The 24,441-nt window shown below is 35.9% G+C and overlaps 2 protein-coding genes across 2 annotated transcripts in view; one reads left to right on the forward strand and one right to left on the reverse strand.

Moving 5' to 3' along the window:
* The window catches only part of LOC149069520 (matrix metalloproteinase-14-like), a 28,557-nt gene extending 19,840 nt beyond the window's left edge, over positions 1–8,717 (forward strand). The window contains exons 10-11 of the mRNA XM_089249968.1: positions 2,737–2,918; positions 8,251–8,717. Coding sequence (XP_089106094.1) covers positions 2,737–2,918; positions 8,251–8,319 — 251 coding nt within the window. The 3' untranslated portion in view covers positions 8,320–8,717. The remainder of the gene's footprint in view (positions 1–2,736; positions 2,919–8,250) is intronic.
* A 137-nt stretch (positions 8,718–8,854) lies between these two features.
* Positions 8,855–15,541, reverse strand: SiaT (beta-galactoside-a-2,6-sialyltransferase). Its single transcript, XM_089249969.1, has 4 exons — positions 14,443–15,541; positions 12,305–12,504; positions 10,162–10,336; positions 8,855–9,818 (listed from the first exon to the last, which is right to left on the reverse strand). The coding sequence occupies exons 1-4, from the start codon at positions 15,158–15,160 to the stop codon at positions 9,577–9,579; spliced, it is 1,335 nt and encodes a 444-aa protein (XP_089106095.1). The 5' UTR covers positions 15,161–15,541; the 3' UTR covers positions 8,855–9,576.
* Between the last annotated feature and the right edge of the window lie 8,900 nt (positions 15,542–24,441).

The raw sequence follows: 24,441 nt of genomic DNA on the forward strand, positions 1-24,441 counted from the left end.
GACGAGGTTCATGTATAGTTCAGTAATAATAGTACTACTGCTACACGTATTTATTACTACAGCCCGGAATGTATGCAGTAAAAAAAATGACGAAATATGCTCTTAAAATATGCAAATATGAACTTAAAAATGTAAAAACATGCACCCAAAATTGCCAAAATATGCATTAAAAACCCTAAACATGGATAAAAACCCAAAATATTCACAAAAAATCCTCAAAGAGTTTAAAATATCGGAATATATACCAGAAATGAGCTACATTTAAAAATTTATGCATTAAAAATTACCATGCAAAAAAAAAAAAAGTTTATAAAATGCATATTTTCTATTTCTTAGTGCAGGACGCTTCAAATGACATCAAAAAGGAGGACGTCTGGTAACCCTAGGTTAGTGTCACACATACACTCAAAACACATTTACCGACTCAAATACATTTAGAAATTCCACAGAGGAATGAGTATGAGGTACATTAAGCAGTGGTAAAGCTGTGTAATAACATTCAGGGGATGAAATCAAGTTTTGAAAAAAAAACAACAACTATGAAATGTTAAAAGTGTCTCTACCATGTATAAAATATTGTTAAAAATCATTGTGATTACAATAGTAATACCAATCATAAGTGAACCAGAAAAATCACTAGATTTATTTCTGGAAAAACAACTGTCACACATAGTACACACAAATATATCGAAACATGGAAAAAATGAGACTCAAACAGATATTTAGTACACATAAAAATCGCATTCCACATGAGATCATACTATAGTACAACTGGGCATACTCGTAGGTGCCACAAATATTCATCAATTGGCACAAAAAATGTACACATAACAGTAGGACTGAGATTTTTCAGTAAGAGAACTTCTAATACAATTGTAAAAAATCCTTGACTGGAATTTTTATAATAACATATAAGTAATTTATTTTAAATAACACATCGATTAAACACTCTCATCAATTTGTGACCATCACTAGATTATCGCTTTTTTTTTTTTTTTGTATATCAGAAATTTTCTCGAACATTTTATGTAAGGTAAACTGGGACAGATAGAAGTGCTTTTTTCCCTTAGTTAAGTTCAAGCTAGCACCTACGTTGGAGAAGTCAACGAAAATTTCTTGAAAATATGGCAGCGTGTTTCTTTGAATTATTACTTTTTAGGGGGATAGTGCTTTACCACATTTTCTAGAGTGTCCCCTTTTCAAGATCAATGTTATTTTTCAGTAGAACCTGCCGCTTATTGTGCTTCAAAATCATTCATAAAACGATGATTTATAAATGAAAAAAGTTTAAAATAAATGAAAAAAATTCATTTAAATCTTTATATGAGGCAAATTAGAATATAAATGCAAAAATGTAAACGTGTGCGGTTAATGTAAATGCATTGGGTTCCACTTTCCTCAACAAAGTGAAAACGTGGGATAAGTGTGAACCTCTGAATTCCTACTTTATCTGAAGAGACATTATAATTATATTAAAATGACAGAAAAAGTAATTAGAAAGGAAGGAATTGGCACCGAAATATTGGTTTTAGGCCGATTCACACTTTCATAAATAGTCGAAATATAAAGGGCACAACAGGTAGTGCCTTTATATTTGACCACATACCTAACTGCTCCATACAAAAAAATTCTCCTTGTAACCTTGTATGAGCAGCTATCGTACCAATTATATTTTTACTGAAAAATAGATGAAGTATAAAACAAAAATTCCTCAACAGATCATTCCCAGAAGCTAATTGAAATTTTCAAATCACGTGTGGTTCCACTTATATCGGTTTACCTTATTTAATAATAAAAATTCATTATTTATACAAGTGGTGATTCAGATTAATTTTTACTAAGCTGTTCAACTAATGGCCTACTTCGTTTCAGAGAGTATCACTACAGAGCTGCCCTTTGGAAGTATGCGACAGCTGCGGTCACACCGGGCCCAGCATTCAGCGTAAATTATCAGAGTCTTTCTCCAATTCTTAAATTATTTCTTACATTAGTTCTGAATTTTCATCAATCACTCATAATTGTTATAAATTATGGAAATATTTCATAAATTCTGGAATTATTTCTCTATTTGTTTCTGAATTTTGATTTATTCTATATTTTTTATTTCTTCCGTTAATTCTGAATTTTTATCAATTCTGGAATCACTTCTTTCAATAACTTCAAATTTTCATTGGTGCTGGAATTATTCCTTTCGATTATTCTTAATTCATCAATTCTAAAACGTCCCCCCAGCTTCGGGAATTGTTTGTCCCATTAGTTTGAAATTACCTTCCATCAGAGCCGTCTAAGAGAATCGTGGGCCGCCCGGGCCAAGTGATTTCTCCGAGACCATACCTGATAAATTTTCGAAAATTTCAACTGGTTCTAATTTTTGTGAGGGTCCCCAGGCCGTGCCCGGATGGGCCCATGCATTACCAGACAGCACTGCCTTCAATGTTGAATTTTCATCAATTTTTGTGTTTACATTTAATTGTATATTAAAAATTTTTTGTATGGATATTTCTCAGCATGTATTCTGAAATAATGGATGTGCCGATTCCGTTCCTTCACAAAATGCATAAAATCAGGGCAAAGGGAGGTCCTAAACATTGTTTGGCACCCCGAAATTTTGAGATGAATCGGGCTCCCGCGTCTGGTATGGAAAGTCATGTATCATCATTCTAATACAGAATTAATCCTGGTTGTAAGTCAATATGATAATCTTAAACAAGACAAAATATGTTATTTTTATTATAGGAGACAGTTATTGGCGATACGACAGCAAATTAGAGCCTCCAGTAACTGCTAAATACCCCAAGCTGATCATGGATTGGAATGGATTGCCAGATAATATTGACGCTGCTTTCCAGAGAAAGGACAGAAAGACATATTTCTTTAAAGGTGGTCAATACTACAGATTTGACGATGCCACATTTTCAGTGAGTTCAAATAATAATTTTTTTTGTTTCAAAAACTATATTAAAAATATAGTAGATGCCGCTTATTGGTATCACGGATATTATCATTCGGATAGTGTTACTTTTGCAAAGAACGGAACGGACCTATGTCATAATATGGAAATAAAATTGTTTGTAGTTTTATCGCGCGGGACTTCATATATTTTTTTTTTCCGTCGGAAGTTTTTCTGCTCATTCTGAAGTTGAGGTTTGACCAAACATTTTTTTTCCTGTAAGTTATCATTATCGTACTCCTGCAAGACTATGTAGGAGACGAGAAGGTGTTCTTTCCCCCTCGTTTGGTGACAAACATTTCCGCACTTGATATCCTAATCAGGCCGTGTATTCGCTGTGATCCATGTACGTGTGTAGCTGCTTTTTCAATGGCCTTCCTGTACTGAAGGCAAACGTATGACAAAAAAAAAAGCCCTTTCCTTCAATTCCTTTTTCTGAGAGACTTTCCTCAAGGGATCTCTGAAACGTATTATACATATAAAAAAAAAATATCGCAATTCATGATATTCATCACAGTTTAATTCTAACGCTTCTGAATGGCTGAATAACAAAAATGCAGGATTTTAGCTGAGAGGGGGTAAAGTCCCGTTTTAGAATAGAAATAAAAAAAATGGGGGAAAAAATTTAGTGTCATTGAACTTTTTTTTTTACTAACATAATCCTCACATATTTATCCCCAAGAGATCTGTACGATCTGTTGAAATTTATTAGACATCCATGCCTAAATTGGAATTCGGACCCAAACCTGCACAGTCAGAGGCTAGCTCCCTAACCACTGGACTACCAGACAACTAACTGTGCGAGAAAGAAAAGCATAGTTATCCCGTTTTATCCATCTACCCATTTGCCACATGTCCTGTTAGACTAAACGGGATGCATGGTCACCGTACTTGCAAACAGGACTTTATGGATATTGTTGTCATTTAGATATTGTTATCAGAAACCCTGAGTGTCCTGATGTGATTACATTAAACAGTGTGGACTGTACTTGGTCTTTTCAAGAAATATCAGATAAATAAGATTCTTGAGGGAGATTATACAGTAATATATGTATCATTGACTTACCTCATCCAGCAATTATTTTTTTTTTAGTCAGACACATTTTGAGCAAAACTTGAAAGCTTTTGACGTTGTGTTTTTAGAAGGAAAACGTTTTCCAGTGAAAGTTGTATCGAAGAAATGAACTGATAAAAAAAGCATAAGGTGACCATATTTTATTTATAAGCCCCCCCCCCCTCCTTTTTTTTCAACAATGCTTACTTGAATTTTCATCATTCATAATGGTGGCGGGTGGAAGGGGGGGGGGTGCTGCTTACAAGTTAATTATACTACAATATTTATGACTATAAGTAAAGACATTCATGTCACATATTTGTCACATGTTCAACTTCCCCTCCCACTCCCCATAAAATACATTTTAATTCATTTTACTGTAGTCATTTATTTTACCAAAGCATTGTCATTTTTAAATGTAGTAACTGTAAAGGAGCCTCGTCATTCAGTCATTTATCTCCTGCCAAAATGCAGTTTTTTTTTAGTAAATTCAGCTATAATCTGAAACTTTTCTATGGTTGCAAACTTTTTTCAACAATAATCAATGATGTTGTCATTAAATATAATAGACTATGGTCATTAGGTCTTGACGAAAATTAGTTGCTTTATCATTTTAATGGAGGAAAATTTTACTTTGATTCATATAGCTAGTCTTAGAACAAATTACTGAGTCAGCGGGTATGACTGTATCACATGCTCACTACTCTAGCACCATTTTAAACTGTCTGTGGTAGCTGCAATGTTGAATCCATGATTCTCACAAGTTCGAAAACTATCTGACATGATATAAATGGATTGTTTGAATATAGACAATTTCATGAAAATCAATGGTAATAGCAAAATCAGTGACTCATTTTTAATTTAGCAATCATGACTTATAGGATTCAAATCATGTCAAATACCTTGACGATTAATAGCATTTACACATATCTGTCAATAAGGATTAGAATATGCTGCAAATAAATGACACAAGCAAAGACTAGAAATTGAAATATTGTGGATCTCATCATTATAAAATACCTTAAACACAAGATACTTTGACCCTAAGTCATAGTCTCCCAAACTTATTGTTCCATCGCCCCCTTCATCAGAAATTTTTTCCTCTCATCGCGTCCCAACTCAAGTAAACCCATAGGATCCTATGTTAAATCAGTAGGTTCAATCGCCCCCTGGACCATTCCATCGCCCACCAGGGGGAGATATTGCCCACTTTGGGAAACACTGTCCTAGGTCCTTTTGTCCAAAAATGATGAAATAATAAAACATTCTAATTACTGTCGAAAACCATTGTCTGAACTAAACTAATTTCTGCTAGACACTGGTGGATCTATGGGGGGGAGGGGAGGGGTTATCGGGTTGATCACCCTACCCCCCCCCCCCCCAAGTGAAATGTGATAATTCATGAAATTTTCAGAACTTCTATACGATAATATTGCAGCAACAAATTAAATAACAAATTCAACTCAACTTCGACTGACAATTGAGTAAAACCAGGACATTTTTCAAAAAGTCGGGATGAAGAAAAAACCAGAAACAGGACTGCCATGGAAAATAGGCAAAATGCTGGACATATGGTCAAGACACAGAAACTAAATTTTTTGTGATTTGTAAAACACCCCTCCCAATAGCGACCTCCAGATCTGCCCTTGCTGCTAGGCTGTTAAGCACACACACATACTGCTTCAGCAGTGTGTGTGTGTTTATAGTATCACAAATTCACAAACATTTTTGGATGAAATACAGTCAAACCTCGTTAGTGCGTCACCCGGTTAACACGTCACTCCGCTTACTGGATCACTTTTTGGAACTCGCAATTGGAATTGGCACAGCTATGGCTTACTCCGCTTACTACGTCATATTTCTGCTCTCCCAAGAGTGACTCATTAACGAGGTTTGACTGTACATGGCATGTGACATAAAGTAAATGTGTGCATGAAGTAAATGTGTTTGTATGTTCACAGAAGGAATAACAGAATAATTTAACACCAAATTTGCAAACTTACAGCAATGTAAATAATACTGAATATATGACATGAATGTCGCTCTCCACTTGTTAATACAAGATATACAGAAGACTGGATGTTGGAAAAAAAAAAAAAAAAAAAATTAACATCTCAAATAATAAATATCTTCACAACATCCAGTCTTCTGTATATCTTGAATACTGAATATGTTACAGCCCATCAAGTTTTCAGACTAATTTACCACATACCAACTTTGATCATATATCGCCATACAGCAATTTCTAACTAGTGGAGTTGGGTGGGAAATATGGACCTTGATAGTAACCTTCATAGTGGAAGACGAGCATCTTACCACTCTGCCACAGTCTCATTCAAGTATTCTATTTCTGCATAATAGTTTGCATCCATACAACAGTTTGTACATATGCTCACTAAAGAGGGAGTCAAACTTTAGTTGTATAGTATCGATCCACAAGAATATTGCAATTCGAAAAAGAGACCAGGGTTCTTTTGCATGTGGCCCTCAAGAGCATTTTGCCATGATCGGCCAATCATTTTGAATGAAATAATTATTCAACATTAAAAGACAATAATTTTTCTTGATGTATCGTTCTGAGTATCTGTATCTGCTTTATAGATTCTTTAAGGCATGATTTTCTATACCTATCTACGTATAGATCCAAAATGTATATTTTTATTTTCCTACAAACATGTAACAACCACATAACACAGTTTATCACATCAATAATAAGTTTACAAACAAGTTATAACACATCATTATATACATAAACATAATAGAAATCTTTTGGTAAATTTGGCACAGATTTGAAATTAAAACTATTTTTTACATGACTACAAAAATCAGAAACGACAATAAATATCAACCATGTGTGTATCTTCTCCAATTTTCAACCCAGTTTTGAAGACATGTGATGGCAAATGTATACAGTGAAAATTCGGGTTAGGAGTAACTAGGTTTACGAGTGTCTCAAGTGTTAAGATGAGCTACAATTTATACCTAATTTTGACTTAATACACGAGCAATGCCTCATAATACTGGATAAAATTCAACATTTTCAGATTTTTACTTGTTAAAACTAGAGAACACAATATGGAAAATTCAAGCACTCCCAATCTTCACTTCAAAATATGGAAGACAGATGGCAGCACTCCACAAGAACACAAAACAAGTCCAACACTGATAACATAAATGTGTTAGGAGCCACTCACACACTCAAAGCACACATTCTGACATGTACGGATTTGTTAGAGATTCCACAGAGAAATGTGTGAGAGGTGCATGTATGGTTTAAAGTAGTAATAAGACATCACTGACTACAGGAATGGCATTCTTAGCACAAACCTATGAAAGACTGTCTCACCCTCTCACTGTGTGTTAATTTAAGCAGGAATTCCTAAATGAAGTGAGCCTCCTATTCTTTGTATCATTCCAAATATATACTCAAGGCTTCCATAATAAAATAATTTAAAAATAAGAAAGAATACGATAATATGTACAATAAATTAACATGCTCTTCATCTTCTTATCTTCAAAAAGAATCGTGGCTGGCATGCAGGAGAAGATTTTGGAACAAATCATTTGAGTTCCCTTAAGCTATTTCTCATGGGGAAGTTTACCTTGATGTACAAGTGTTTTGAATTATGAGGTCACATGTTCACTATGTTCACAGAAATAATTAAGCTTGTAAACTGAAGTTCCAGTGTGTTTACTAATTTCAATATTTTTTGTTTGGCTTGACACAACATAAGCTGTTACAGCACTAAACAATGCATTCAATCTATGAGGAAAAAGTTAATGAAGTTGCTGTATTGACTTGATTATGAGATGACCTCTTTTTCTTACAAGATAATTTTTTTATAAACAATTTACTTGGACTATCATTTAAGAAAATTATTTTTTGCTATGAATACAGACTGATAATAATATAACTAAAATTGTCAATTCAATTCCTGCTTGTAAAGAACATGTGATATGCATCCATTTTTTTAAAGACATGGACATTATTCCCCCCCCCCTTCCCCGTAAGACAACCCTTGAATTTCAGAAACCAAAACTTGTAGTTGTTAGGCCACAAAAAAATCCTTTTTAGGGAGGGGGTGGCTTCATCATATAGCTGTACAACTGTTTTTTAAAGCTAAATATTTTTAAAATTTTTCAATACATAAATTTTTAAAATCAATATAATATTGAGCATATACTTGAAAAATTCAGTTTTGGCTTTCAATAGTGGATTTGAACAGAATTTTTTTTCTCCCTCTAGGTTGATGTAGCTGATCCACCATACCCTCGTTCAACATCAACATGGTGGTTTGACTGCCGGCAACAATAGACAAAGTAATGCAATAAGTCATATGAGCAGTGGTTCAATCACATGAAAAAAAAAGAGACACATCTCATTTGAATCACCACCAGCATTTTTCTTAAAGTAAAGCTATTAGTAGAAATTAAATCTTTAGATTTTAAGCTCTGCATAAATAAAATGTAGAAGTAAGAGATTGTAAATGTAAACATGTAACAGTAAAATCCCTCTTTTCAAAAAAATTCATCAGCAGAAGAATGGTGATTTTTAAGCAAGGGTTTGAGATGAATACTTTAAATGGCCAAGGGAGAATATCATTTTGCTGTAGACAAAAGATTTTACCGTAAATTGTGTTGTCAATAATGTGTTTAGTACTTTGTAATGTATGCAACTTTCATTTTGCAAGTAAAAAGAAAGAGAAATATTAATTCAATAATTTTGTTACATCCTTGAATGCAGATAGAATGAATCATTATAGTCGATAGAAGCAATTTCCTTATAAACAGTTCTTGATTTTAAGTTCCTGTTGCAACTAATGCAAAGACAATCTTCAAAAAGGATACAATCAAACTATTGATAGCACTTTCGGAGATTGATATCACTCTGAGTTATCAAAAAGCAAAAAGCAAAGGCTGAATTAAGGAAGTTCGACTGTACTTTTTCTCGGCATCACACATATTAAAATTTGGACTCAAAGCCCCCAATAGTTATTTTAGTGTTATTTTTCATTCCAAAAACACCAATGTATTTTTATCCCAAGTTTTCTGTGCTGAAACTGCTTTTACCATTTTTTCAAAGGATTCTACACTGAAAATTAATTCATCACCCTGTTTGAGAATTTATTCATCCGAATCATATGTGTTGGCCAGAATGACCTCTATAACCATCACATTTCATCTTCATAAAGACCAAAAAATGGTTCTGAAGCAAACTTGAGGGAATGCTAAAAATCATGGGGGAGAAACATGTACAATGCTTACATGACCCACACTAGTTTTCTATTTTGGAAAAAATATATATATATAACTGGAATAACACATTTTTTGTTTCAGCAGTAATTGAGGCTGTTTGAGGCTAACAATCCTGAAATCAGAGAGAATAAAGATGTTTATGTATGTGGGTTGAAAGACAACTAAATAAGTGATGGGATCAAATAGACCCCCCATCCATGCACTGCCATGTTAAAAAAGACGTGAACAAAAAGTATATTTTACAATCTATCAGAGCAATAAATGGTATCATTCTGTACATTTTCATCATCTACATGAGTTACCTCTCTTATGTATACTAGCAATTCATCTTATTGAAGCCAGATAAAGTCACTTTCCCTGTTACAAATATATCAGCATCAGATCCTTCATTCATATTCATTGTGAGGATTTTCTCAGATGCAAGAGGATGCCAATCACCAAGTGTACAGCCAATATCATCGTGCACATCAAAATAATGACACCTTTTTGTGAGCCGCATGGATGGGACATACTCATAAATGTCTACTTTGTCACAAAGATGAAGCATTATAATCAGACCTATAAATAAATAACATTGAAATGATCAGCATCAATAACATAAAGGAAAAAATATGAATGCAACAAAAGTTTAAAAATCAAATACAATGAAACCTCACAACACACACACACTATGCAACAAAATTTATTCAAGTCTTGTTTGAAAATGCCTATAGTGTAACGTTAAACTGTTGTGTCTCGAAAAATTATAATTCCTTTACAACAATATTTGTCCTTGGCTCACGTTATATCAAGATTTCTCTCTCTCTCACTGTATATATACAAAATTTTTCATCTAAGGTTTAATTTTCATGAAATGACAGAAATATGCATGTACAGAAGAAAACAACCATGGAAATCTCACCAAGAAATCCTGAGGATGGGGGATTGGGATCCACAGGAACCAGCGTGTTTGCCTGGATGAAATCCCATGAAGTCCAAACAACCTCTGGATGCAAAATGTAGAATAGTTGTGAAGCAAAAAGTTCTCTATACAACCAGTATGGGGTGAATAAATCGAAATCAGGGCTTTTGTACCACTGAAAATATAGAATATATCAGATAGTATACACTATACATACAGGGTATCCTGTATGTCCTAATTCAGCCTTTATCTCATCAATCATTCATCGTAGAAGTATGATTTTAATTTTGAAAAATGCTCAAAATATGTTCAAAAATCCCTCTGCACCAGTTTCAAAAGTGAAAACATAGTGTACCATAAAATAAAAAAAATCTAAATTTTTATACAGTCCTCCTGTCCTTTCACTTCCAATTAGAACTTTTTTTTGTGATGTCTCTTTTGAGGCCAACAAAAAAAAATTCCATGTTTTTGAGTGAAATATTCACTGAGATATTTGAATTCAATAACAACAGCATAAACTAAGAGATGCTTGTTTCCCTCGTTTATGCTGGTCTTTTCCAACTGTTCTCAGATTTTCAAATTTAAATATCCCAGCGAATATTGCACTTAGAAAACATAGAAGTTTTTTTGTTGGCTTCAGGAAAGACAGGGCAACAACTTACTAACTGGAAGTCAGAGGACAAGAGGACAGTTTAAAAAATTCCGATTTTTTATTTCCTGACGCACTATATTTTCACTCTCAAAAATTTCTAAACACATTGAGTATTTTTTAAATTAGAACCATACATCTATGATAAAGCATTGATGAAATGAAGGTTGAATCAAGACTTACAGGACACCCTGTATATCAGAATAATGTAGGTTTCACATTTCATACAAGTAAACTCATGGAAGGAAAATAATTAGGATCAAATGTTACTGAAGATTATTTTTTTTAATAAATGAGGATCATTTCAAAAGTAATGCCCAAAGTTGCATGAGAGAATAGATGGTCCAATCTCAATGAAGGCGAGATTAGGCATTGTTGAAGACTCTGAAAAACACAGAGAATGTTTTTATTACTTCCCTAGGATTTTGGATTTGAATTGAGCAGTGCTAGAAATGTTTCCCTCTGGCACCTAGAATACTATGAGAGGAGTCAGAGATCAACGATTGCCTTGGAAATTACAACATTACTATAAGAAAGAAGGGTTGGAGTTGATGGATTACTGTCTTTAATTGTAGCTATTTGGCCTCATAATAATGGGATTTGGTTGAAATTTTTAATAGTAAGTAGGCAGGTATTTCTAGCCCGGTAGGGGGGGCTCAAAAATTGCTTTGTCTGAGGGGCATATGATACTCTTGAGGTGGCTGTGACCACATTGCACACATGCATTTTTTTACAAAGGTTGCTATTGATCTCATGAGTGAAATTGATTAAGAATGGTTACTTTTCATGCAATATAGTTCAGATAGAAGTCCACAATTCCCATTCGAACAGCCTATGCAGGAAAGTTAGCATTTTACCCTGGAAAAGCTTTTTACAGAGGTTATATAAGCAATCTAAGGTTGAAAAAAAAGTAGTACACTCAGTGCAAAAGCAAATATCCTAAAACGTCGTCATCAAGAAGTGCAATCATAACATAATATTGTAAATACATACTGCCTGTAAAATTCCTTACAGTCAAGGCATGCCCCCTAACACAAGGGTGGGGCGAAAACGGCTCTAGCTCCGAGTAATTCTCATCATTTTTTGTTTTTTTTCACACTATAAATTCACTATAGCAGAGGCCAACCAAAAATCCCAGCTTAGGGTATGTGTTCCAAGATGTGGGGTCATGCATCAGAGAGGGCATGGAAATTGAGAGATATAGGTACTACCCAAATTGTTTTGGAGCAAAGTATATTCTTTTCTTGCCGAAAAATGGTTTGAAATTTTTCTAGGACTTGGTGAACCCCCTTCAAATTGTTGATAAAAATTCCAAGCCTTAGTACAACTTATTTTGCGATCCTATCTTATTCATCAAGTTTTCCTGTTTAATCATTCCTTCCCCCCCCCCCAACATTTTTCATGATGATTTTCTTTAAAACTATTATAAGCGTGGGATCCACTGTATCAAAAATGCTTAGTGTTACTTAATTTCCAATGTCAAAAAGGAATTACTTCTTCCAGAGAACCATGATATTTTGATGGATCCCATACAATCAGAGTTATGTTGCGATACATAGGCGTTGAGAAGAATTCGAATTCTGGTTTCGACACAACTTGCGAATTTAGAATTCTAATAGTTGTTTTCGATCCAACATCTTCCTCATAACCTTCTGTTGGAGCAGTGTTGAAACGGACCACAATATCATGTGCATCTATGGGATAAAAAAAAAAACAACAACAAAAAATGCTAAAAAAGTTAGAAATGCAAAATTGTACTAAAGTAATCACAGGTAAGAATTGAACTAATAATTTTCGAATTAAAAAATAATAATTAAATACTATAATAACAAATAAAAAGGCTGATTTTTCACTCGGTTCAGTGTAAAACAAGTTCATAAAATAAATATAAAACCAAACCACCTTCTGTAACAATCTTTATGATAATTTTTAATGAGAATCAGCGATTTATGCAGATGATTCAAACTGTCAGACCAGACAAGGCCCGAGCTCTGTCCTTTCTGGGATACAAGCCATGTAGGTTGGGTCATGCTGGAGAAGATGATTCAAACTGGCACCTCCATCCATATCTCTCACTGAGAGGTTGACAAACTAACGGCTGTTTTTAGAGGATTTCCCACAGAAGCCACTTATATCAAGGTGCACAACCTTTTCAGTCCAGGTATTTCAGCCAGTGGTATTTCTGTTGCTCACAGGCCTGAAACTTATAAATATATGTATATATATATATATAGGGTGACCATATGATCAGTATTTTACAGGGCATTTCCTATATTTTTGGCTATTCCAACTCTTTCTTATAAAATGTCCTATACGTCCCTTATTTTCAATGAGGCTTACTCGAATTTTTAAAATCACGAATTAAGATTATGTTCATGGCTTATGAATCATGAATTATATGATAATAATTGTAACTCTATCATAATTAATTAGTCATAGAAATTTATTTGATCATTTTTTTCACACCACTGTCATTTTCTGCACATGAGGGCTAATTAGACTCTCTCTGGGACCTACAATTTATTGCCGATTCTGAATGGCATTTTTTTTTAATACTCACCGAGAGGTTGTGCACTAACCCTTGGTATGGGGCTCCCTGTGGTATCAATCTTTTTCTGTGGGAATGTTGCTGTTTCTGTTGCACCTGTGTGTCAGGAAAGCTTCTGACAAGGACAAACCGGGTATCAAACTCACGACAACTCTAAACATCCTTTGGTACTTTAGGCGAGTATCTTATCTCAACCTGGGCTACCGCGCCCTACAAATTTATTCCCCTCACATATTTGTCAACCATATACTTTATTTTGTGAATTACATTTTTACCTATTAGGATGCAATAAACTTATATTTCCTTCCTGCCATTGGTGATTTTTCAGTAATTTTGTCAATAGTTGGGAACTTTACCGTCCTCTGATAATTTCTTGGCTGTAATGGACAACTTTACTTGCCTTTGACAAATGTTTAGCTGTAATTTCTAGTGTGATGTGATTTCACTTCTGTCATGATGACTCGCTGGGGGGGGGGGCAGTGTGCGTGCTTCATTCACTGATCCGCCACCTCACACAGCAACGCAGCAAGCACATCTTGACACTTCACTCTCAAATATAAGTCATTTCAAATGAATTAAATGTCATGAAGGCTCGCACCATGGCCTGCAGCAGGCACCCCCATAGTGAAAAAATGAAAATTATGTGAATCATTCAGGGCTGGAGTCCTGTCAGGCCCATCTTTTTGGGGGTCATGAGAGCTGAGGCAACCCTCAGGGGATTACTGGATGCTTAATAACAAATAAATATCAGCTCTTTGAAAAACAAAGAAAAATAAATGGGCAATCTTCCAAAAAATTGAAGATGTATGTAAGGGAGCATCTTCATACTGCAAATTGTACCCTCTTGGATGAACAGGAGATGCTAAATGGTATCCCAGTTTGATTCATCAATTATTGAACATCCACTTGACACTAATACGCATGTGCTCTCAGATTATGCACACACAAGTGATGTCACTTTTTGTTCTGCGTACATGGAAAAAGCGTCTAACTCTGTATATGTACCCACAGCGAAAAAAAAAAAATTGGCAAAATCATAAAACATGCATAAGCAATCATGTACATCACTCAAATACAATCATACCAATTTCTTTTCCAAGTTTCGACTTAAGCATAGATCCGGCGCTTGACACAATCGCGCAAGAATTCTGATGTCCCATGGCATCGAAGATGGTCTTCTCTGGAAAATACTTGACATATCGCAAATTCTTGAATGGTACCGTGTCTTTACTGAGCATATCGATTTTCACGTCTTTCATCTCGCAGAGGAGTTCAGCCGATGACTTCTGCTGTAATCTCACTTTCTGTTTCCGAAACTTCACCTTGTATATGTTAGTTTCTTCCCTTTCTTTGTGGAACAAGACATTCCCAGCGATCAGCTGCGCTTTCCTCAGCTGTATCAGCAACTGCGTCTTATAAGTATGGATTTTACTAATGAGCTTATCAGTCGGAACAACTGTCAGGTTATGTAAATTCCCCCTAACGTTATACTTCAGAGTGTTTTTAGAGAACCGACTCGGATGGCCAGACATCTGTCTCATGTAATTGGCATTCTTCAACATCAAGCTGCGTCTTTCATTGGCTGCCCTCCAGTATTGGCTCCACAGCACATATGTATACCCGAATACACCGAAGACAGTCATTAGGATGAACATCCACAAACTTATTGCGATCAGCGGTACCCTCATCATGGAAAATTTACTTCGTACGAATGACAAACAGCTCGAGTTAGATCTTTCGTCGCAATCACATGATGGTTTTGAGATAAAAACAGTTCTACTGCTACCTTTTTTGAACCACATAATTCATGGATCCCATATTGAGCTGAGGGCCTATTGAAAGTGAATAATCATTATAAGCTTCATTTTTTAGACCTCCACAGTAGGAAAACACCAAAACATGCCACGTAAACAACCAAAACAAATACGATAGGTCCGGCCTGCATATTCAGCATAATTAATGAGGACAGCATGAGTGATTAAATGAGTGGAGGGAGGGGGATGAAAAACAATGATTGGAAGATAATATGGCAATGAAAAATGTTCAGCCTCTCGATTAGTTGTTCACGTTCATGACATTTCAATATACAATCTTTAAGGAAAATCTAAACAAAAACCTCTTTATCAAAAAATCAGAGGCTTGGGATTTTGGCACAAAATTTCTCTCAGAAAAAAAATGTAAACAATGCATAAATAGCAAGTGGTTATTGTTTTGAGTTGTGGTCCTTTCACCTCTTTGGTATTTCGTGGTTGCAATTACCATACGTCCCTGTTTAACTAAAAATTAGCCATGATCGCAGTTGCGGAGGCTTAAAAAAAATTTCAAGCCAAAATCATCTTCAAAAAGTAGCACAAAATACAGTCGAATCCCGTTATAACGAACGCCAAGAGACCGGAGGAATCACACGTTAAAACGAAATTTCGTTATAAGGGAATTCCAGGTTACATAGCATTGTTCCTATGTAGGCTAAACTTATTTAAGGGATTAGAAAAGTGTTCGTTAAAACGAGATTTTCGCTATAACGGTATTCGTTAAAACGGGATTTGACTATCTGAACTCCTGCTGCCATCTAGAAAACAACACACGAAGTACAGTTTGACCGTAATTTAGCCGACAAAGCAGTGGTTTATAGGGTTACGTCCAGTGTCGTCTTAACGCATGGGTCCAGGGGCCTCAAGAGAAGAGGGGAGGCCTCACAAATTGAGATTTTGTTGAAATTTTCTAGAATTTAGGTAGGGCCTCAGAAAAACCACTTGCCCCGGGGCCCATATGATGCTCTTTTGACGGCCCTGGTCACGTCCTCTTTTTGATGTCATTTTAAGCGACCTTCCTACGTTTATAGAAATATACTCTTTTGTCCACTTTTTCAAGTTTCGGAAATTATTTTTCTTATTTTCCTGGAATTTTTTTTTACTCTGAAACATTCATCTCTTGTGTTTCCCCACCACACATTTTTACACACTTTGAGCAGGGACGTCGGAGCAGGGGGTGCTGTGGATCCTCGAGCATCCATGGAAATTCGTAGAACGAGTCCGAGCACACCCACCCCCCCCCCCCCCCCCCGAACTGATCCACGAATAAAACTTTCCTACATGAAACCCAAGACGAGAACTCACCACAGGTTTTCCGACGCCCCTGCCAATTGCCGTTGAAATTCCCAGAATGCAAGAACCCAAGTTGCCTCCAAGCAGGTCTGACCTGTAACCACGGCCCAGCTTGCGCCAGCATAATATGACAGTCCAAAACAACAGCTCGTTGGAAGAACAAAACACTGCAACATTCGTTTTGAGAATACAGTCAACCTTCTCGGTTTACGAACGAACAATTCGATTTTACGAACACATGAAAAGCACTGAATCTCGAGTGAAGGAATTTCTAAGAAGTCTGGGTCATGTGCTAATTTTTTTTTTTTTTTTTTTGAGAGGAGAGTAAATTGAATTTGATTTCATCTGAGTAATGTTCACGCCACCAAATGTAACTCCTAGTAACCACTCTGTGATCCATGTACCAACAGATCGTTTCAAACTTCAAGTTTTACATCACAGAACTTTTCAAAAATGTTTTACATTAATTTTTGTCATAAAACTAACACTTTCAATGACTTCTAAAAACATTATTTTAATATCCTTCATTGCAAATTATAATGTATTGCATCGTCGTTACGTAATGCATTGCAGTGGCCAGATTGTATTGCGGGCAGAGATTTTGAGGGGCTTTGATTTATTACTGGGATTATTAGTGAAATTAATGAAACCAGACATGAGACCCTATAGCAGCGTTTTCATTTCGTCTCTTTCATTGTGGTTATTCATTTTGTTTCATACTGTGGTTATTCATTTTGTTTCATACTGTGGTTATTCATTTTGTTTCATACTGTGGTTATTCATTTTGTTTCATACTGTGGTTATTCGTTTTGTTTCATACTGTGGTTATTCATTTTGTTTCATACTGTGGTTATTCATTTTATTTCATACTGTGGTTATTTTTTTCAGAAACTTATTACAGTCGGACCAGCTTATAACGAAGTCGAAAAAAACAGCGAATTTTTTCGTTATAGGCGAATTTCGTTGTATTCGTACTCGCTTGAAAAATGGTACGATTATGCAAAATGAAACATTATAAACAAGCACATGCCCATCTTTTTAATAATAAGTACTCTAAAAATAGATTTATAAAATATAATCCTGTATATTTAAAAGAAATTAAAATCTGATTGAAATTTTTCATAATTAAATACGTGAACAAAAATATGTTAATCGTTAGTGGTTTATTTTTCCTTCATATGATTTTGAACGTCGTATGTTTTTTGTTAAAAACATACAGTCAAACCCTCCGATTTAGCGCCAATCCCGATTAGCGCCACAATTTTCCATTGAACAAATCTTCCATACATAAGGATTACACACGTTAATTTGGGATTCGATATAACGCCAGAAATCTGTGGGACAAATGGCGGCGTTACATCGGGGTTTGACTGGAGATGCGGTCTTTGCATCACTTTGTACTCGATAGGATGACAGAATTCAGAGAAATTTCCAATCAAAAACAAAAAACAGTAAAACTTCGATTAACCGTCACCGTCCGGAACAGGGCTGTGACGGATCATGGAGGAAAGAATATCGGGATTATAACATCCTTGGTGACGGATAACAGAAATCTCTTAATACAGCAAAGTGATTTTACTGCGGGCTTGGGACGAAAATGAAAATAAAATTCTTTAAAAGTGCTTACAATACATGCATATTGCATTTAATTTTTCAAAACGATCAATATAAACTTTAGTATAAGAGTATTAATGCACGGAAATGTATTGATATACTCAGGCCCGTTATTTCGGGGGGGGGGGGGGCATCAGAGAAGCGGCCCCCCCCGGCTTTAAAGAACATACTGGAAACGGTCTGTATATATACATATACTACAAATATATATATGTGCATGCATTGAATACATGTTCTCTGCCCCCCCCCCCGGAAAAAAGTTGTAATGACGGCCCTGGCAATACTATAAACCTACGTTACAGTATTTTAAAATAATCTGTCATCTCCTTCTGTGTCTTTGAGACTCGAGCTTTCTGCGCGGTTATGTTCCGTATATTAAGCAGAAGTAGGATCTGTGTTGCATTTGCCTCCTCTTGAATTTCTAAGTAGTCGATGTACTTTGATAACATTGTTTATGCTTCTAAGTGGCTAGTTGTAGGTTTTTTGTTAAGAACTGATCCTTCTCATCGTCATCAATTTCTTCTTCTTCAATGGTAGTCACACTAGAAATGATTTCACCATCGTTCGAAATTTCAAAATCTCCATCCATTTTATCACATTTTAACCAAAACTAAACATTCATTCGAACACTCAAGCTACTCTCTCACGAGTGAGACCAATATGTAACACTATAACCACTGGTTAGTGATAGGTTTGTGGCGCGCCAGATCAAGCTCAATTCCTCCGCCACCGACGATTAGTCATGCAGCACAGCCACTTCGAGCTTCTTACAGAAGGGTGTAAAAGTAATCCGTGGACAATTTTAAAGGTGTCTGTTTGTTAGTACTCATGTATTTATTTTTTCAGACGATGACGGATATCAGAAACTGACGATTAAACGAGTGACGGTTAATCGAAGTTTTACTGTACTTTTGAAAAAAAAAGACTCCCATAGTTTTTCGTGATTTCCCGTAATTCTGTATTTTACAGTAGAAACTACAGAATTCCATTGTAGTTGGTAAGTGTATGCCTCTTTCATTCAGAAAAAAAGAAAAGAAAAAAAGATGCAGATAACATTCAATGCTGATTCCCAGGCCCGTAGCCAGAAATTTTGTCAGAAGTAAGGTGACCATATTTCCCCAAGAGAAATAAGGAAATTGGGATTCCAAATGCGGGAAAATACGGGACATCAATCACCAATTATCGCCAAAAATGACGCTTAAACCGAACAAAGTCCCCAGATATTGTTGAAATAACGGAAAATCACAATGGCGAGAAATGCAGCATTACTGCTAATTGCAGTGGATTAAAATGAATTCCACGAAAAAAAACGTTCACCAAGACGAAAATGTGGGAGATTAATATTCTCATTTATAGTTGTAATTATCATAACATAATTTATAAGTTGAAAAATAATTTCAATCTTTGTCTTCAATGAGGAATAAAAATTCAAGTAGGCTTCGCGCAAAATACGGGAAAAACCGGGACACTTTCGCCAAAAAGTTGGGACAGCCAAAAAAACAGAAAATACCGGGACTGTCCCAGTAAATACGTGACGTATGGTCACTCTATCCATGAGTAAAACATGAGTTGGGAAAAATAATTGTTTTGGCTTGCTTTTTTTTGTGTTCTGGAGAGTATAGTAATGCCATCTGTTGTGGTAATTGAGGAAAAATGATGTTGTCAAGGGTGTGGGCACAGGGATTCTCAATTTTGCAGTATTGAATCTAGTAACCTTAACCACCATGGAGGAATGAATAATTGTGTAATAATAATTAACTATTGTGTAATAATAATGAATAATTATGTAACAATAATGGATATTAATAACCTCCTTGAGTAACCACAGTGTGTTAGTGTTTTTGTTATTTTTGTGTGGGTGCTGCCATCTATACATCACAACTTAAGGAGAAAAAAAAACCATGTTAAAATTTCTCCTAAACCAATTTTCATCGCTGTTTCTAGAATTTTTTTTTCCGCAGTTTTGATTTTTAATTCTCAAATGAAATGGAAGTTAAAATAATCCATAATTAATTATTATTTTTATTTACAAACTTTCAATAGCTGGGGTTATGCGTGATTTTTAGTTACCTGATTTTGGCAACAGTCTGTCTTCTTGCACTTGTTTTCTTTTTTTAATAGTTTATTTCTTATTTTATTATGTGTGTGTGTGGATTTTGAGGAATGCCGTCGCGCTGCGTGGTTGGTGTTACGCCCCTCTCGCTCTGCGTTTGTGCCTTACCCTTTATTTAATTTTTTACTAGTGTTTCCCTCTTTAAGTACAGTTTTCTTTATTTATTATATTCGTAGGAGTAATTTTATTTAATTTCCTGAAGTGAAGGATCAAGGCTCTTGGTTAGGGCTCTGCCCGTTTCCGGGGTCTAGTTTGACTCCTTCAAATGTGCAGCTATGGCTGTTGAAATAGATACACAGCCAGCGGGCAGTGCAGACAAAGTCTCGTCTACAAGTCATAATTGGAATACTTTATTATCTGATGAAGACATCTTGGACGGTTTTGGTGAGTCCCCTCGCATTTTGCTAACTTTCAAGTTTTCGGGTGCAGAAATTATTCCCAGATCCAGGCCTTTGTGCCTGAAAAAGGATATCTGCTCAAAAATCTCTGTTCCTAAACACATCTCGGAGATTCGATTCACACGCTCAAGTGAGCTGTTAATCTCTACGGAAAATATTCACACTGCGAAAGAGATAAAAAAAATAGATATGATTTTGAACATTCCCGTTAAATCGGTCCTTTTGAAGGATTCGATTACCTCCAAATTTTTGCTAAATATTCCGTGTGATATTGCAGTAGTGGAAATTGCGGAAGAACTGCAATCGGAGGGGTTACAGGTCATCGGTATTCGAAGATTTATAAAAGAAAGAATTCCTTTACAAACTGTTCTGGTAACGATTCTTGGTAGGAACATTCCGCTGGAAATAAAGTTATGGTTCTTGATATTTCGACCACGTAAATTTATTGAGCGTCCTAATCAATGCCTTCGCTGCTGGAGCTACTTTCACCGCTCAAAGTTTTGTAGAGTATCATCTCAGATCTGCAAACGATGCGGCCAAAATCATAACCATGAAACCTGCCAAAACCCTATCTCCTGCATTAACTGTAAGGCTTCCACTCATCTTGCCTCTGATCGTCAGTGCCCTGCTTATGTCTTGGAGTCAAAAGCATATCACTATAAAGCCGAACATCATGTTCCAATAAACATCGCTCGAGAAAGATGTAAAATGAATTCCTCTTCATATGCTGCTCGGACCAGCATTTCCATGTCATCTGACTTCAGTGCTCTCAAGGCTGAGATCAGTTCCCTGGTCCAAGCGGAAGTATCTGCCATCAAAGAAATTGTACTTAAAGATCTGAAAATAAGTCTTCAGGAATCGCTGAATGACTCTATTAGAGCGCTTATTCCCGAAATAGTCAATTCGGTTAACCTAGCTGTACATAAGGTGAATATAATACCGCCACTTAATTCGAATGTAAATATGGACACTTCTGGTCCTTCGACTGCTATCTTCAATCAACCTTTGCCCCCTGAGCATAATGATGATAGTGACTTTTCTCAAGATCCTGAATCGAATAAATTCTATACTTCTCCTGCGGAAAGGGTTAAACAAAGACGATTAGCTAAGAGACTGAAAAATGACTTGGCCTCAAATGTTGGAACCTAGTTTTTCACTTAATTTCATTTTTGTCTCCCCCCCCCTTTTTTTTCCCCTCTCGTTTAAAGTTTGTTCCTCGTTTGATCTTTTTTCCTTTCTCTCTGTTATCGAAGTTTGATAATGGTTTTTCTTTACCTCATTTAGAGCTGACAAGAGTTCAGTATTCTTATTTTTGTGATCAAATCGAGCTTCGTTTGATTTTTTTTTCCCCTCCCTTTCCTATTGTGTTTTTCTCGCTTGATATTTCCTTTTTCTCTCCCAAAAATAAGTGTTGTTTTTTTTGTTTTTTTTTTCTGTGAATTTGATGCTTTTTCCCTCTCTTCAGTTCAATATATTTTTCTAGTTAATCCTTTCCAAAAAAAAAAAATACTATGAATAATATGAATTTTAGAGTTCTTCAATGGAATGTCCGAGGCATCAAGTCCAAGTCAACCTTTATCAGAAATTTTTGTTTAAACTATGATATGTTATGTTTACAGGAGACTTTTCTGGAACCGAAGGACCATTTTTTTCTTGCTGGTTTTCAGATTTTTAGAAATGATCGACTTCTCCCAGGTGGTGGTTTAGTGACCGCGGTAAATTCATCTCTTTCCTCATCTTTGATATGGAAAATTTCGGACCCCTTTTTTGAAATTATGATTGTTCAAGTTTTTCTAAATAATTTTTCTATGTATGTTGTAAATTTTTATCGTCCTCCAGGTGTTTTCAATATCGCTGCTATTGACAATATTTTCTCATACATCTCTGGGAATTTCATCATAATCGGAGATTCCAACAGTCATCATCCAAACTGGGGAGGACATATTGTATCTCCTGCAGGTACTATGTTATTTAATTGGTATCTTAATCATAACCTTTGTCTAGTTCCTCCATTTTGCCCCACCTTTTATAGCAAGGACTCACAATCTTATATCGACTTATGTTTCTGTAGTCCAGGTCTTTATAGATATATTATCTGGACTCCCTGTGAATCCTTATTCAATAGTGATCATTTGCCAATTAAAATTTCCGTCTCTTTGAATAAACAATTCATATCTCAGGAATTCCGTTACATTAAATGGTCAGCAGTAATGGCAGGTCTCTCTGTCATCCCCGCTACTAACGATTTCGACAGTATCTACAATCATGTTGTTTCCATTGTTAACTCAGCTAGGTACTCTGTGTACCGGAAGAAACAACCTTGGCTTAAGTTGGATAAAGAAGGGCGTATTGCTCTTATCGAAAAAAAACGGGCTTTCCGCTTATTTCGCCGTGTGCCCTCTCAGGCCAACTGGATTAAATATAAAAAATTAGCTTCGGTTTTTCGTCGCCACCTTCGCATTCTACGATTGAAGACTCTGGCTCAAGAACTTCATCCTTTTACTCAGCCCTCAGTTCTCTTTTCTGTCTTGCGTAGACACCGTTATATCGTGGCGAAAACTTGGGATGATTCCCGGCATATTTTCAAGATTGCTAATAATAGTTATGTCGAGCCTCTCGTACAGATCCAACTTTTAAAATTTTACCACTTCTCTTCACCTGGCCGATCTCAAACCGTTACTTTTTATGGTCCTCCTCGTGAGTTCCAGGCTCAGATGGATGCACCGTTCACTCCCACGGAAATTCGTAGAGCCATTTGTTCTGGTCGTTCAACTACCCCTGGTCCAGATGGTGTTCCATTGAAGGTGTACAAACTCCTTCCAAATAAGGGGATTGAATTTCTGAATGCTTTTAATACCCTTTGGTCTTCATCGCTGGTGCCGCCGTCTTTTAAAGAAGGACGTATTATTTTTATTCCAAAGTCAGGAAAACCAACTACTGATCCGAAGAACTTTCGTCCTCTGACCCTTATAAACACTATTAGCAAAATCTTTGAGAGAATCATTCTTTTTAGGATCACCTGGATTGCATTACGATTTGAGCTCTTTCCAAAAAATTTTTATGGTTTTCGACCAAAAACTGGTGCTGAGATTTGCATGAAAGATATGGTGTCCTCTATTTCATATGCCCTCCAAAGGGGCTATACTAGCTACATTATTGCTCTAGATTTGAGAGCTGCTTATGATTCTGTGAGGCATGATTTGCTCATTGCCAAATTAGCCCGCTTGGGCTTTCATGGTAAATTTTTAACTTGGCTCTTTAATTATCTCTCGAACCGTAAACATGTCATTCATTGGAGGGGTTCCATATCTGGTGCCTTTGCTCCCAACTGCGGTCTTTTACAGGGTTCTACCCTCTCCCCAGTACTTTTCACCCTGTTCACATTAGATATAACCTCATATATTAATTCTGACATTAAGTTTTTTATGTATGCTGATGATATTTTCCTTCAGATGAATGCGTTAGATGGGAAGTATGCTGAGTTCAGATTGATGAACACCTTGCCTAACATTCTCAGATGGGCTGAAAATAGTGGATTGTGCATCTCTCTATCCAAATCTCGTTTTTCTATTTTTTCACGGAGACGACCTCCATACTTTCCTTCTTTCAACATTAATGGCGAATCCATTCCGTTTGATCCGTACTTGAAAGTTCTGGGTGTTCATCTGGATTGTACTCTCACCTGGAAAAAACAATTATCATCTCTGCGTTCTAAGGGCACTCTATATTTAAACATTTGTCGCTCCATCTCTCACTCATCAAGAAATATTCCTTGCAAGTTCCTCAAACCTGTGCTAATGAGCATCATTGGAGGTACCATTGGTTACGGAGCTGTGGCCTGGTTTAATGCAGCC

This window comes from Pholcus phalangioides, unplaced genomic scaffold, assembly GCF_987345545.1.
Source record: "Pholcus phalangioides strain wild (caught in Gottingen) unplaced genomic scaffold, Ppha-v1.0 ptg000022l_1, whole genome shotgun sequence".
Taxonomy (NCBI): Eukaryota; Metazoa; Arthropoda; class Arachnida; order Araneae; family Pholcidae; genus Pholcus; species Pholcus phalangioides.

Excerpts from the sequence above, each read along its gene's own strand:
- SiaT (XM_089249969.1), bottom strand. The coding sequence starts at position 15,160 with ATGTGGTTCAAAAAAGGTAGCAGTAGAACTGTTTTTATCTCAAAACCA. Across the intron at positions 12,505-14,442 it reads GAAACTTGGAAAAGAAATTG|ATGCACATGATATTGTGGTC; the intron begins GTATGATTGTAT and ends TTTATCCCATAG. Across the intron at positions 9,819-10,161 it reads CCCATCCTCAGGATTTCTTG|GTCTGATTATAATGCTTCAT; the intron begins GTGAGATTTCCA and ends ATTTATTTATAG.